This window comes from Paramisgurnus dabryanus, chromosome 2, assembly GCF_030506205.2.
Source record: "Paramisgurnus dabryanus chromosome 2, PD_genome_1.1, whole genome shotgun sequence".
NCBI lineage: Eukaryota > Metazoa > Chordata > Actinopteri > Cypriniformes > Cobitidae > Paramisgurnus > Paramisgurnus dabryanus.
The window spans coordinates 21,291,775-21,309,011 of record NC_133338.1 but is presented as its reverse complement, the minus strand read 5'-3'; the positions used below and the strand labels follow the sequence as shown (position 1 = coordinate 21,309,011).

Here is a 17,237-nt window from a genome sequence, read left to right as displayed (position 1 = left end):
TTACCGGAAGCAAGTTATTTTCGTTTATAAAGTTTTAAATATGGATATTTCTAGAACAACACCGCGCGGATTACCCTCAGAAGGCCTTTGTTTATCATCCTGGAGCCGTTTGGATTTATTTTCTGAAGGATAGATGCACATTTTTTTGGACTTGAAGGACATGGACTCCATAACTTCACATTTGATTAACTGAAAGATCTAAAACATTTTCTAAAATAACTGAAAATGTGTTCGGGGTGAGTAAATCATGGGTTTAATATCATTTTTGGCCGAACTATCCCTTTAAAAAGACTGTAAACTATGTAGTACTGATGTCAGGCACAAGAAAACAGAAGAGAACCCAATGCAGTAAACAGAAGATTTTATTAACAATAACGTGGGTAAACAGACAATAGCGCGTCTGGGCATAAAGCCACACCAGGGCAGACGGCTGAGGCGGGGAGCACACAAAAGCACCGGGAAGGAGAGCCACACACGTTCGGGCTCCGGCCAGACAGCGAACGGTGGGAGAGAGTATATGTGGGGGCCAGCCACAAAAGGCCAGGAACAGGGAGACAAAACCGGCTACAGACACTCGAGGCAGATGGGAAGATGAGTTCCTGCGGCGGGCAGTGAGAGAGAGAGCGTTAGTGGTGCTGAAGGGAGAAGCCGTGCAGCTTCAGTGCTGAAGGACCCTCCTGCTGGACAGCGGCTATGCCGTGGCGAGTGTGTGCTGCTGCAAGCCAAGCAGCACATGTGCTGTAGGACCCTCCTGCTGGACAGCGGCTATGCCGCGGCGAGGGTGCGCTGCTGTAAGCACAAAAGCAGTCAATAGAACAGGCAGGCAGTTAAGCAGGCAGATGGAGGGCCGTTTCAGAGAGCCGTCGAATAGTCAAACTCCACAGCAAAAACTCCCGGATAACAGACAGCACAGACTGGGGTAGGGAAGATTAAGTCACTAAACTGGAAACAGAGACAGGAACAAAATCCACAGCAAAAACTCCCGGGTAGCAGAGAGCACAAACTGGGATGGGGAGATATTAAATCAAAAAACTGGAAACAAGGACAGGACAGAACTGGTAGCTAGCAGAGCTAGTAATTTGGCGAGTACACACAAAGTGACAGACAAGTATATAGACAAGGTGACAGGCGAGTATATCGACAAACGGACTTGCAAAGACACACTAGACACACAGGGATTAAATACACAGATCAGACGAGAGGATAACAAGCAATAGGTGAGGAAGACGAGAGGAGGCAATCACACTGAACAGGAACACCTGTGAGGGAAGCACACGTGAACCTGTAAAACACATACAAACACAAGACAACCACAGTACCCACAAGACAAAACCATAAATATATCCATATATATATATATAAATATATACAAATATATAAAAACATATACACACATACATACATATACACATATATATAACATCCATACACATATACATACATATATATATATATATACATATACATACACATATACATACATATATATATACACATGAAAACAGAACACTAGACTAAACAAGACATAAACAACAAAGACTGGAAAATGCAAGGGAGCGGGGAAAAATAACACACAATGACAAGAGAATACAAGGGAGCGGGGAAAAGTCACAAGACACGGGAAAAATGTGGTCAGATATGACAATATCAAAACCACATTCTCCCACACAAAACATTGTACTGTCAGGACCCTGCCATACACAACTAGATATAATTACCAAACCAGATTATGGCAGAGTCCTCACAGGACCCTCCCCTCAAGGGACGCCACCTGGCGGCCCTCAAGGAGAGACACAGGACAAGACAGACTGGACACTGGACAGCACCCACGAAAACATGACAAACACTAACAAGGGAAGACAAGACAGAACAACTAGAGGATTCGGGTGGGACAACAAGAACAACAAACAAGGGAGGGGGGGCGGGGGAACAACAATGTTCACAGGAGGAGGGATGGGACTGGGTACAGGGCGAGCCTTCTGACCCCGGGGAGTAGCTGAGGGTTGGGTACGTGGAGGCCGGGCAGGCCTAACAGGGTTTCGTGGGGAGGAAACAGCTTGGGGCAAGGCAGGAACAACAAGGTCAGGGTTTAAAGGCTGAGGGGAAACAGGAAACCTGACAGGGGGTGCAGCGGGCGGCTGCAGAGATGACACAGGGACTTTGACAGAGGAGGCTGCGGACGACAGCGGAGACAAGGCAGGGACAATGACGGGGGGCTCCGCGTCCGGCGGCGGAGACGACATGGAGACTGTGACAGGGGGCGCAGCGGACGGCCGCGGAGGCGAGACAGGAACAGTCACAGGAGCCGCTGCAGACGGCAGCGGAGACGAGGCAGGGACAATGACAGGAGGTACAGCGGACGGCTGCAGAGACAACACAGGGACAGTGACAGGGGCCGCTGCGGACGGCAGCAGAGACGGGACAGAGACAAAGGCTGCTGCGGTTGGCTGCGCAGACGGCAGGGGCTGCAGCGGAGGCTGCGCAGACGGCAGGGGCTGCAGCGGAGGCTGCGCAGATGGCAGGGGCTGCAGCGGGGCAGACAGAGGCTGCTGCTTCTCAGAGGACTGAGGGGTGGCAGTTGGTTGAAGAGCGGAGGAGTCCTTCTTCCTCTTCTTCCTCCGTCTGGAGACCGGTAATGCAGGATGGAGATCGGGTGCGGGCGTAGTCTCCGGCGCTGGAGAGATGAGAGTCGACCTCCCCAACCTGATCGCCCCGGTCTGAATGCCCCTTCCCCGTATCGCCAGACGACTACCCCGAAGGCTGGCTGGCGGGGCGGAGCTTATGGAGCTTGATGTGGTGGGTACTGAGCTCTCCAGGACCATCCTCCCGACAACGCGGCCCTCTGGGACAGGTGACAGGGGTCTAGACTTGGGTTCAGGCCTGTTCCTCACGTAGTTGACCATGTCGATGAAGTCCAAGGGCTTGAGTAACTCCACCTCACTGGACCTGAGAGGCTCATCGAGGCAGGCATAAAATATCACCTTTAGCTCTCTCCCGCTAAGCCCGGCAAGTTGAGCCTCCTCCAAGAACCTGGAGGCGAAGGACCGGATCTCTGCTCCTCTCTGCCGCATGCCAAAGAGTAAACGGGCATGGTGGTTGCGGTGGGCAGTGAAAGCCGAATCCTCCTCCTGGGCAGTAGTGGAGAGCTGAGCGGTCGCTGAACAGCCAGATTCTGTATCTGCGGGATCCATTTATGGCAAGTCCGTTCTGTCAGGCACAAGAAAACAGAAGAGATCCCAATGCAGTAAACAGAAGATTTTATTAACAATAACGTGGGTAAACAGACAATAGCGCGTCTGGGCATAAAGCCACACCAGGGCAGACGGCTGAGGCGGGGAGCACACACAAGCACCGGGAAGGAGAGCCACACACGTTCGGGCTCCGGCCAGACAGCGAACGGTGGGAGAGAGTATATGTGGGGGCCAGCCACAAAAGGCCAGGAACAGGGAGACAAAACCGGCTACAGACACTCGAGGCAGATGGGAAGATGAGTTCCTGCGGCGGGCAGTGAGAGAGAGAGCGTTAGTGGTGCTGAAGGGAGAAGCCGTGCAGCTTCAGTGCTGAAGGACCCTCCTGCTGGACAGCGGCTATGCCGTGGCGAGTGTGTGCTGCTGCAAGCCAAGCAGCACATGTGCTGTAGGACCCTCCTGCTGGACAGCGGCTATGCCGCGGCGAGGGTGCGCTGCTGTAAGCACAAAAGCAGTCAATAGAACAGGCAGGCAGTTAAGCAGGCAGATGGAGGGCCGTTTCAGAGAGCCGTCGAAAAGTCAAACTCCACAGCAAAAACTCCCGGATAACAGACAGCACAGACTGGGGTAGGGAAGATTAAGTCACTAAACTGGAAACAGAGACAGGAACAAAATCCACAGCAAAAACTCCCGGGTAGCAGAGAGCACAAACTGGGATGGGGAGATATTAAATCAAAAAACTGGAAACAAGGACAGGACAGAACTGGTAGCTAGCAGAGCTAGTAATTTGGCGAGTACACACAAAGTGACAGACAAGTATATAGACAAGGTGACAGGCGAGTATATCGACAAACGGACTTGCAAAGACACACTAGACACACAGGGATTAAATACACAGATCAGACGAGAGGATAACAAGCAACAGGTGAGGAAGACGAGAGGAGGCAATCACACTGAACAGGAACACCTGTGAGGGAAGCACACGTGAACCTGTAAAACACATACAAACACAAGACAACCACAGTACCCACAAGACAAAACCATAAATATATCCATATATATATATAAATATATACAAATATATAAAAACATATACACACATACATACATATACACATATATAAAACATCCATACACATATACATACATATATATATATATACATATACATACACATATACATACATATATATACACATGAAAACAGAACACTAGACTAAACAAGACATAAACAACAAAGACTGGAAAATGCAAGGGAGCGGGGAAAAATAACACACAATGACAAGAGAATACAAGGGAGCGGGGAAAAGTCACAAGACACGGGAAAAACGTGGTCAGATATGACAATATCAAAACCACATTCTCCCACACAAAACATTGTACTGTCAGGACCCTGCCATACACAACTAGATATAATTACCAAACCAGATTATGGCAGAGTCCTCACAACTGAATTGTGGCGTTACATCATTAAACACTTTGTGTTTCTGAACTGAACTGTGTTCAAAATTATTTGGGTGGGTCTTAAACTATGGCTCGATGATGCACTGGAGCCACCAAACATGGCCCCACCACTAACACAATCATGAGCATCTATTCAGGATGAAGCGGTATTTGAAAGTTGAGAGAGATGGGTGCTTTTTTGCGAGTGGATTGACAGTGGACACACCCCTAGCATTTGAGAGTAGAGAATCCTGCCTGTTTTCCAAATAACTTATTTATTTACTTGGTGGCTGGGTGGTTAATAACACATTTTTCTGTGGTGTGACAAACGTCTTGGGTTACGTATGTAACCCTTGTTCCCTGAAATGGGAATGAGACGCTGCGTCTCCCTTGCCATACTTCATGCGTACCTGTAAGCCGTCTTTTGCAATATTTCAGATAGTGGGGACATTTTTTACGTAGCCTTTTATGCTTTCTGTCTCCCACGTCACCCCGCCAGTGCAACATGATCTCACAAAGTTCCGTGGGATAGTCACGGAATTTTGTGCTCATTTTTCCGTGGCATTCTCACGGATCTCCGCATTTTTCCGTGGCCCTGCTACGGACTGTCTTTTTCCGTGGCATTCTCACGGATTGGTTACTCAACTGCTTTTTCCTATTTTCAAACCATTTTTGCTTCGGTTTAGGGTTAGATTTGGTGTTTGCATTAGTTTGTTACTTTAACTATTGGTTTATACAATTTTTTCTGATTTATTCTTTTATATTTTCTAAACTTTAAACAATTGTCGCCTGGAGTTGGGGTTAGAGTTGGGTTTGTATAAGGATGTCATTTCATGTAAATCTAACCCTAAACCGAAGCGAAAATGGTAAGGAAAAAAAGGACAAAACAGTTGAGTAACCAATCCGTGAGAATGCCACGGAAAAAGACAGTCCGTAGCAGGGCCACGGAAAAATGCGGAGATCCGTGAGAATGCCACGGAAAAATGAGCACAAAATTCTGTGACTATGCCACGGAAGTTCGTGAGATCAGGTTGGCCAGTGACGTCACGCCCCACCATAGGTTGGATTTGATGTACACATTCAGACACATAAGCGCAAGTTCCCTCATAGTGGAACTGAGAACATATTTAATATCGGAATTTCCCATTACTTTAAATGTCAATTGAAATGAGTAAAATGCTTTGGAAAGTAAATAAAACATTACAACATTTAAGTCAAATAGCAAGATAACATGGCCCGCACTGATATACAGCAAGCGACTTGCACGAATCAGTACCTACTAAAGATTGTGACTCGCACATCAGCAAGTATTAAAGTGTTTTTTCCCAGAGCTACATATGGCAACAAAATCAGGATGTATCATACATCAAAAACTGATCTGCGTTGCAGTTGGTCGCACAAGTAAATGGATCTGAAGAGCAATGGGTTGTGCCATGCGGCATAGGAAGTGATGTACTTTGCTCTGCTTTTCTGCTGTTTTTGCACCCATAACAACACATTGTAAATTACGGTTCATTACTTCTATACAGTATTTTGTGCAACAAAAAAAACTGTTTTACCGTACATTGGAGCCCTTATAATACTTAAAAATGAAAAATAGCTCTTCATGTTAAATTTAAGGTTGCCCATCCCTGACTTAAAGAGAAAATGAAGAGATGTGGTAAATGAGGTGAAAACACAGTGTACCGATGATCCTGTGAATGGGCTTCTTTTGCAAGTTCTGATTGGTCAGAAGTTCCGGCAGACGTTTGAAACCAGAGATGGTGTGGATGAGCTGAGCGCTAATGCTGTTCACCATTTGGGCCAGTTTTGGGAGAGATGGAGAAAAATCCACCTGGACACACACACACACAGGGAGAAAACACTTGCAGTTGGTAATGTATTTCCCTTCCCTCTGGCTCTCAGAGCTCTACGCCCTAGGCGATCTGCCTCTACAGCCCAACCAAAGCAACCATTGCCCCTAAAATAAACACAATTTAGTTCCTAAAGTCATACTAACCCTTTTGCCTTTTTCTTCCTGTGTGTTAAGCTGACTAAGCATCATGGGACATTACCCATAGGCCTTGGTCCAAATATACCTCTGTAGAGCTGAGTGGTCGAGTAAGTGCTGAATAACGCAGCACTGCTGCAACAGCTGTGATTTATAGAGGCCGCTGTGTTCGAAATGTCCTTTGTTTGATGTATGATAGTGTCTTTATTCTTTATGTAAAACACATGGCTAGCTGCTCTCCGTGACCAACACAATGATTCGCACAGATGCGTAGTTTTATGTATGCTTTTTGCTCTGAAACTACAGAGGGAGGGTTTATGAAAATGTTTAAATGTGATGTCAAAGTCACCTCTTAACACAAACAACGTTATCAGTGACTGGTGCACGCTAGATGTTACAAAGCAAGAAGGTCTGGGTTGGTACAGCCATGGCATACATTATTACTGCCCTTACCCTCTTATTATTACTTTTTTTACTCATATTTTAAGAGCCACTGTGAAGAAACGTGTAATAAAACAATTATAAGATGATGCAAAAGCAATCTGGCCATGGATTGACTGTATGTGGTAATCTATTATGGCAGCTATTGCAAGGCTTCAGGTTCCTACAGTTTGTGTGTGTGTATGTGTGTGAGTGCGTGCGTGTGTGCATGTACCTGAGCAGTAGATCCAGGTGTGCGTTGTTTCAGCACCACTTCTACTCTGAATAAAGGGTTTGGGGGAGTCTTGCCATCTCCATTGATGGCTTTCGAGAGGTCCTGTAGAGAGCGCTTTACATTTGTACGAAACGCCTCCTGTACCATGCAATCTACCTTCTCAACGTATGACACCCAGTGCTGTTGCACCTGAACACACACATACATTTGTTTTGTTACTCAAATTACATTTGCTAAGGCTAGAAACATACTCTGAGGGACGCTTTCCCGGACAGGGTTTATGCTAGTTCCTAAAATGCATGTTTGAGCTGCCTTAATATAAAAACATCTTGCATTGACCCATCTTAACATATATATTTTGTCTCAATATGCACAACAGTATATTTTTTGTATAGCTTGTTTGTAAAAACTAAGGCCAAGTCCAGGATTAAACTAAACCATGTCCGGGAAAACATCCTTGAGTTTGCAAACATAAATGCTTGGTTTATGGGTATTGACAGGGTTCCTACACCTTAGTTAACTTCAAATTCAAGGACCTTTCAAGGACTTTCCAGGTCCAATAACCTCAAATTCACGGACTAAATGTGGGGACACATTTGAAGTGAGAGCATGGTTACATCATGTTACCTTTTAAGATACATTGTTACAATTCCCTTTCAAGGGAATGCGCACTGCGTCACTGCGGTGACACTTTGGGGACGTTTCAGGGGTAATGTGTATATCAAATCCAACCAATGGTGAGGCTTAACGACAAAGACAGGGTGAAGCGGGAGCCAGGAAGTATATCGCTATCTGAAATATTGCCAAAGACGGCATTACAGGGACGCAGGAAGTATGGCAAGGGAGACGCAGCGTCTCGTTCCCTTCTCAGGGAACAACAGTATCATACCTAACCCGAGACGTTTTCATGTGTCAAACACAATTATGCAAAAAAGCATTTTGGTATGAATCAACATTCACGTACAGAAGCTATAAGCATTTCAAGCGAACAGTTTAGCACATGTGCATAAAAGGCTAGAAATTTTATGATATTATCCTACACTACACAGGGAATAATTTGGATTTTTTTCAAGAAATCGTCTTGCATAAAATAGATTCAAGCACTTTCAATGACCTATATCTACGCATGTATATTTTCAAAAACTTCTCAGGGACTTGAATTATTTCCCCCAGATTTATAAACTTTCAAGGACTCGTGGGAACCCTGGGCAACCCTGTATGCACAATCTTTAAAAAACGTTGCATTTTAGAGAAGATCCTGAGACGTAACAGACAGACTGACCTCCGTGCCATCTGTCTGGAAAGTCATGTAGACTTTGGCCAGGATGTTGACCATTTCCTGGTGAGCAGCCTGCAGCCGGAGCAGCTGGCTGTGCTGATGCTTCTTCTGATCCTCCTGGAATTCCAGGTCTCCGTAGACAATCTTGCCATCCACACGAACCAAAAGCAAATCACTGATCTCCGCACAGAACTTGGACACTGCCAGGTTAGCTACTTTATACTCATCTACCATTAACTGCACCTGTAGGAGACAAGTGATCAAAATCAAGAAAAAGCAAGACAAACAGAAAAAGAATGTGAGAGAGAGCAAATGTTAATCCAAAAACAGCAACGGTAAGATTCGGTTAAGCCCTTACATCACTTCGGTCTACACACCATCTCTTGACACAGTAATCCAGCAGCTCCATTCAAATACAACTGTTGATCTGAATCAGATCATGAATCTAAATCAGCCTATTTATCAGCTTAATGTGTATTTGTATGCTGTATATACAGTAGTATGATGAACCAAACCTGCATTAATTAAAAATAAATGTAAAACAATGTAATGACAAGAAAATAAATAAAGAAACAATGTATTCATTAAACACACTCAGGGTAAGCACTCAGTCAGTAAGTTAAGAGACCTGCGTGCATTTTAGCTGATGACAACATTATTAGTTTCCACAATGCACATTTACCATGAGTGGCAGTACTTAAATAAAATAACAGGGTGGACAGGATGGGTGGGAGATGCAAATTAATTTCTTGCCATCAGCTGTCTCCTTACAGTATGAAATACTGTTTGTGAGCAGCAGAAAGCCACCTTCCCCATGTCAACTGATGAACTGCACATTGCGATGCACATATGCGCAGCTGTTGCTCATTCTGCTGTACATAATAATACCAAAATAATAAAAAAACAAAAATTTGTACATGCACATTGGTGATAGGGTTGGGTAGCGAAACCTTAAGAGCACTGACTGAATTACATCAGTACTACAGAGTAACAATTCACATTTAATTAGAGATGGGAAGTAACAAATATTTCAAGATTTATCTAGTATCAGTACTTTGCTATTTATTTTTTTACTTTTTACATTTATCCACAAATATCTGTACATTTTACTTCTTACATTTTTAAATCAATCCCATTACTTTAGTAAAAAAAACAGGTCGGGAGGTTTGTCTTGTTCTCATGCTATCTCTCCCTCCCTCCACCCCGCGCATGTCTGCATATCTGTCTAGGTGTAAACTGTGTAAATCTGTAAACGTACCCAACCCTAGTTGGTGATTATATAAAATGAACGCAAGTGCACTGATAAAATCAAGTGAGTGTAAAATCAGATGCTGTACGGGGCGCCGGGAACATTCAAACTCACGTTCGGACCACAGCCAAAGGGCCCAATGGAAAAACCACATAAGAGCCCATAAAGAAGCATCAGACCTAAGCCATATTTAGAAACTCAAGTACATTTTGTCTTAACATTGATTTAAAAAAAAAAAATTTTGGCTGTATTGTGTGCTTTTTAATATTTTTCTTATTATTAAACAGTTGTATTTTTTTTTGGTCCTCCATAATGTAAAGCATTTTGAATCAAGTCATATTCTAGTCAGGATGCTGCCATTGAAGGCAGGTGCCAATGAAAGCAGTAGGCAAGGAAGCAGCTCACGAGATTTCGTAACAGCGCTACCCACGAGTCACCTGTGATGACATCAACCTGCGAACAACACTTTAGCTTTTACAGGCACCCTACTGTTTAAAGAAACACACAGGGGAATAAACAGCATGTTTGTCATCTGTACTAAGGAGCAGCAGACAGGTAGTTTTGATTAACTGCTATGAGATGAGATACCACACAAAGCCACTATTAAAGCTCCTCTGTTTGGCCATTGTGTGACAAAATCTACCAAGGAAGCTAAATACAAAGCCTACCGAGAGCAACCGGGAGTAAAAGTAAGCACATTGAAAAATGCAAAAAAGCTCGCATGTTTTTGCAGTTGGTTGCTGGATTTTTATTATAAAATCAGAAAAAGATACAAATGCTGTCACTTTAACGTACCCCTTGCAAAGGTACAGGTATTAAAGTGCACTTATTTCATTGCTAAAAACAACGTTATTTTGTGTATTTGGTATAATGTGTTCGCGTGGTTTATGGTTCATAAACACATTATTTTCCAAATAGGCCTACCATACATTTTTGTAGCTCTAGATTTCACTCTCTTCCTGAAACGCATGGATTTTAAAAAGCTCTGTGATTGGGCAACTAATCTGTACGTTGTGATTGGTCTGAATACCTCTGACGTCAGTCGGAAATGTGACGCTCCTTACCATGTTTATTTTATTATTATTAAGAGTTAATTTTCAGGCTGATTTCAAGCGGGAGGAATAATGAAAATGTCGGTCATGTCTACATCACCAATCCCAGAAAGTAAACTGTTGCCTACAATCCGTGTGTTTGTTGTAGTCTAAGAAAAGAGGTTTATGTTGGAGATGATAACTTGTGTCATTGTTAACTTTGGGGTATGTACCTTTTGCATATCGTTAAGTAAGTAATAATTGACAACGGGCCATTGAATTCTTGGAAAATTATTAGAAAAATAGTGCACACCCGAGGTGGTGATGCACCTAGTTCCCCATCGGGTGTGCATTATTTTTCAATAATTCAACGATGAAGGAATTCTCCTGGTTTTTGTAATTAAATTGCTATTGTGAGTAGTACTATTCCTTCCGTGTCTCATCCAACGGCCCTTTTGCTTGTTCCAAAACGTCATTTTAAAGCTGGCAATGGAGGCATGAGCCTTTGATAACATTGTAATGCAGTTATTAATGAAGTTATTAGAAAGCGAGTGAGAGCGACAGAGACACAGAGAGAGAAAGAAAGAAAGAAAAAGATAGAGAGAGAGCTAGAGAGAGAGGGCGAGCGAGAGAGAGGGCGAGTAAGAGAGAGAGAAAGAGAGAGAGAGGGCAAGCGACAGAGATTGTGTGAACGAGGCTACCTCTCTGCGTCTCTAATCAGCGCTGTAATTGCCTCGGAAAATCGTCTGTCATGTTGTTTTTGTTAGTCCGTTATCACAGTTAACTATGCGAAGTGATATGGAACTGTAATGCGGTCAAGAGAGCTGCTGGAACTACGTTCGCCGTACATTTCCCAGAAAATAATTGCACACCTCAGAACGTTTATCAGCCAATCAGATTCAAGCATTCAACGGACCCGTAGTATAACATGTACTAATACACACTTACACACCAAAGGAAATGTAAAATCGTGAATCGGACCATTGGTGCTCTTTAATACGTACCCTTTAGGTACAGATAGGTTCCTTTTCAGGTACCAAAATGCACCTTTAAGGTAAAATACAGACTTTAGGTACAAAGGTCTGCCCCAGTGACAGCTTTTAGACCTTTATTAACCTGCGAGTGTAGGATTTTGCTAGATTATTGCTACACTCTAAGAAAGGATGTGTTCATTTTTAAGTATGTAGGGTCATATAGGGAAGTTGCTTACAGTCTCAAGTCAAAAAAGCCCAGCCCATTTCTCATAATCTGATAATCTGACCCCTACATATGGTTATGTGGTAACCGTAAAAGAGGAATAATCAGTCGTTCCAGAAAAACGCTGAGTTTTTTTGTGATAGTTGCGGGCACAATCCTTAATTTTGCTGCACGTTTTCTTAAAGGTGACATAGAATGATTGAACGGGGTATTTATTCTTGTTCTGTGATGTGACATGTAGACAAAAATTTTTTGGTTTGGGTCTGTAATGCCTTAGATGCTTCCCTAAAACCTTTCTCAGATAGCTCTATTAGGGTGGGGGATTTTAAACAAGTGGTTTTGCACCTATTTGGCTCCCCCTACTGGCTTAACTTGCAATCTCATTACTGATTGGCTGACTTTGCTGCCACTCAAAAAATTTAGCCAATTATTTTAAAGTGGAGGGGCAGTTAGATGCCTGTGATGTCATAAGCATCAGTTTTTCAGATTGGGCTGTTTTCTGGCTGACATTTCTAAAAGAGGAATTTCTATGAGACTGAGATGTTTAGCATGTCTAGCACTTTTTGTATGTTCGTGAATGCGGGTAGACTACCATTATTCAACAAAGACAAGGTAAAAATGTTTTTTAATTCTCTGTCCCCTTTAAAGGAATATTCCATTTTCTTAAAAGAAAAATCCAGATAATTTACTCACCACCATGTCATCCAAAATGTTGATGTCTTTCTTTGTTCAGTCGAGAAGAAATTATGTTTTTTGAGGAAAACATTGCAGGATTTTTCTCATTTTAAAGAACTTTAATAGAGCCCAACACTTAATACTTAAATCAACATGTAACAGTTTTTTTCAACGGAGTTTCAAAGGACTATAAACGATCCCAAACGAGGCATAAGGGTCTTATCTAGTTAAACAATTGTCATTTTTGACAATAAAAATAACAAATATACACTTTTAAAGCACAACTTCTCGTCATGTAGATCCGGTCGTGATGCGCCAGCTGACCCCACGCAATACGTCATGACGTCAAGAGGTCACAGAGGACGAACGCGAAACTCCGCCCCAGTGTTTACAAGTGTGTTGAAAGAGGACCGTTCCTACGTTGTTGTATGTGGAATGATACTAATGAATGTCTTTGTGTCAGTTTATTGTTTACAATGGTCCGCAAATGTGCGTTTTATATATGTAACACGTGACCTCCCTATGTCACTACGCATTTACGTTAGGTCGCGCTGGACCGGATCTAGACGAGAAGTTGTGCTTTAAAAGTGTATATTTGTTATGTTTCTTGTCAAAAATGACAATCGTTTCGCTAGATAAGACCCTTATGCCTCGTTTGGGATCGTTTATAGACCTTTGAAACTCCGTTGAAAAAAACTGTTAAGTGTTGAGTTAAGGATTAAATGTTGGGCTCTATTAAAGTCCAGTAAAATGAGAAAAATCCTGCAATGTTTTCCTCAAAAAACATAATTTCTTCTCGACTGAACAAAGAAAGACATCAACATTTTGGATGACATGGTGGTGAGTAAATTATCTGGACTTTTCTTTTAAGAAAATGGAATATTCCGATGGAATATGCGGGATATTTATGCAATTTTATGCGATGAAATTGCAGGAACTTGCAAATATTTTGCCGTTTTCAGCTTTTGGAGCTTTTCAATGATGTTCATGTCACATGATCACATCACTTCATGACTTTCCCATGGCAACAGGCGACATGGCTGCGATGAGGTAAATGCAAAATTTTTCAACTTTCTGCTAAATATATGTGATTTTGCTACGAAAATGCGGAGATTATAAAATTAATGCAAGCCCCGCATATTTTGCTAATGGAAATCTGCAATTTATGCTGCGAAAGTGCAGCGTATTTGAAAAAATGTATCCCCCGCATAAATATGTGTACTTTGGCCAATTATGCATTAAATCATGTGATCACATAGTCACGTTTTTCTGGAGGGACTGAATAATTGACCCCGGTTCTTTTTAAATTATTTGAAAATAATGCACACTCCGCTTTGCGTAGGCCGCATTACCACCTTGGGTGTGCATTATTTTCTTATAATTCAATGGCCTGTCGTCAATTATTCCTTATATTTCCTAATTAAACTAAAAGGCCTAGTCCTGGCTTAATCTAATCCCTGTCCAAAAAACAAATATGTGCCACATGTTACCTAGCAAAACAGCAAAAAAACAAGCAATTGACAAAATTGGCATTGGTTCCCAAGGCCACAGCTGGTTAGGGAAAAATTGTCGGGAAAAGAATTGTATTATTTGTGTCACGTTTTGCTTAGGACACAACATTACATTGAAGATAAGCAGTAATAATAGTGCAAAGACACAAAAAGAACAGAAAAGAGAGTAGCAAGAATTTAAATGTCCACTGTAAGAGAGGAATGTGGTGCGAGACGGGATGGAAAACACATCCAAACGAAGCAGCAGGGGTTTTCCTTCAGGATTTTCCTGCCCATGTCTCCCCCCTCTCTCTCTTCCACAGAATAAGAATGTCAGATTTTTAGCCCCATCCCTGCACCTCAAATCAAAGGAGACAGATCTTATCCACAAAGCATCAGGCTTTTCTCATCCAACAGCTCCCCACTCTTCTCTGCGAAGGGCAACGTTGCTGAGACGTTTCAGGGAGTTTGCGCAGAGGTTCTCAGAAGAATCCAACAATTCCACATAATCTCACTCTTCCTCCCAGCTTTGGATCCAGCTTGTCTCTCTGCTTTTTCGCGGGATGAAGCACGTCATATGAAATAAGCCTCAAAGGGGAAGATTACTCAGTGAGCATGTGTGTGCAGAATGTATACTTGAGTTTCCGAGCGCGTGTGGGTGTGCATAAGCTCAGATGTGTCGTGTTCTCCACACTTCTCCTTTACCACTGAAGCTGTTGCCATCTCTAGACTTTGGGCTCCATGGATGTTTGACATTGATTTTGATGTGAACCTGATCCACTCCCATTAGGTCTCCACAAACACAAAAGCGAGCGAGCGAGCGAGAGACAGCAGGGCACAGTGGTGGCACTGAATGCAGACAGGCTGGCTTTCATTGTGAAGGCTGGATCTGTTTAAACTAAGAGTTGTCCGCGTGGCCTTTATTAAAGTGGATGGGGCACTCATATTTCTGCTTGCTGGCCTGTATGTGTGCGTGTCTTCACCACATAGCTAAAGGGCACCGCCAGCCCTTTAATATCATATTGCCTTGTACAACCTAGGAGTGATGGACAGCCAGCAAAGGAAGTGAATGTCTTTCTGCTAAATTTCTGCTCTTTGTTGCGGGAGGCACAATTGTACTCCACTGAGTCACAATTTCATTCTGAGTGAAGCCCGCTGCCTTATGCTTGCATTACAAAAGCAATATCGGGCTGTAAAAAGGACACGGGTGTTTCTGAACAAAACATGAGCACAGCCTTCTCTTCTAAATAACGGCCAAGGTTCGAAATGAACTTTCGTTGAATCGAGTTTATTTCTTTTGACATACCTGTCAACAAGATAAAACCTGAGAACATTTACTTCCCATACATACACTACTGTTTAAAAATGTACTGTAGCCTCACTTGACTTAAATGTTTAAAAACCTTAAACTGTGCCAAAATTGTTTGTCCTCCTATGAAAAATTGAAAATAAAATATCAAAAGAATGTTTAAAACCTTAAAGGGATAGTTCTGAATCCTTATTAGCTTCTATAGTATGCATTTTTCCTACTAATTTCCTATCGATATATCGGCCGATGATGCTTATATGCTTCTCAATAAATTACGGTGAAATCCCGCTACACCCAAAAGCCAGAGGGCGCTCCCGTGCAGAAACTCAATATGCGCTGTAGACCAAGAACGAAGCTATTACATGCAGCTCCAGAAAAATGATATATTTATATTGCTGTTCTTCAAACCTTTTCAGGTATTTTCATGATAATAAAGAATATGTACAACGATTATGTTTGACAAGTGTTGCTTATTCCAAATGCATGTTATAAACGACTTAAAGGAATAGTCTACTCATTTTCAATATTAAACTATGTTATTACCTTAACTAAGAAGAGTTGATACATCCCTCTATCATCTTAGTGCATGCACGTAAGCGCTGGGGCGCGCTGCGACACATCAATAGCATTTAACTTAGCCCCATTCATTCAATGGTACCAAACAGAGATAAAGTTAGAAGTGACCAAACACATCAACGTTTTTCCTATTTAAGACGAGTATTTATACGAGCAAGCTTGGTGGCACAAATTAAAACGTAGCGGATTTAAAAGGGTAACTATATTGCATGGCGGAATAGCACTTTTGGGAGTACTTTGACTCGGCGCAGTAACACTCTCCCTCTCCCATTATGAAAGGGAGAAGGGGAGCGGATTTTTCAGGCGAGTCGCAGCGCGCCCCAGCGCTTACGTGCACGCACTAAGATGATAGAGGGATGTATCAACGCTTCTTAGTTAAGGTAATAACATAGTTTAATATTGAAAATGAGTAGATTATTCCTTAAACTAACAGTGATTTCAGTTCGATAAGGACTTATTGATCAAAAGTCGTAATACATTAAATAGCTGTGAATAATATCGGCTTTACGATTTAGAATAGTTATCAGCCACGCATTATTAGCATATATCGGCATTTATCGGTGCACCTCTAATCAAATGAAGACATTTATATAGATTTGTAATGATGTGATATGGTGAACTATCCTTTTAAACCGTGCCTTAGAATTTTTGTCCTTCTGTGAAAAAAATTAAAAATAAAATAAAGACTTTTCAATTTTGTAAGTGCTTTTATGTATGAGTGGTTTTATGTATGAATTAAATTACAAGGCAAAACATTGATTTTAAAAATTGTTTCTTTCTGTAATGGATGACCAGGACCAAATGAAAGAAAATAAGCATCCCGGTGTAATAACTCAAGAAGCAGCCTGATAAAATGCCAAAAGTACATTTTTGCAAATTATGACAATAGCCATTTTTCTAACAGTACAAACCCTATGAGGCGGTTTCCTGGACAGGGTTTAGATGAATCCAGGATTAGGCCTTAGTTATATCAGGACATTTAAGTCGCATACTTTACAAAAAAAAAAAACATTACTGGTGTGCATCTTTAGACAAAACATTGGTATGGATATACTGTATGTGAATATATGTCAGTGCAAGTTGTTCATAAATGTAGGCAGCTCAAAAATGCATTTTAGTCTGGGACCAGGATAAGCCCTGTCTGGGAAACTGCAT

The 17,237-nt window shown here is 42.3% G+C and overlaps 1 protein-coding gene across 1 annotated transcript in view; it reads right to left on the bottom strand.

The window, feature by feature from the left end:
• Positions 1 to 3,587: 3,587 nt before the first annotated feature.
• LOC135730614 (dynein axonemal heavy chain 2-like) overlaps positions 3,588 to 17,237 on the bottom strand; it is a 78,823-nt gene continuing 65,173 nt past the window's right edge. The window contains exons 16-19 of the mRNA XM_065248514.1: positions 8,559 to 8,798; positions 7,277 to 7,465; positions 6,318 to 6,465; positions 3,588 to 3,685 (exon numbers count right to left, since the gene is read on the bottom strand). Of these exons, the coding sequence (XP_065104586.1) occupies positions 3,588 to 3,685; positions 6,318 to 6,465; positions 7,277 to 7,465; positions 8,559 to 8,798 (675 nt within the window). The remainder of the gene's footprint in view (positions 3,686 to 6,317; positions 6,466 to 7,276; positions 7,466 to 8,558; positions 8,799 to 17,237) is intronic.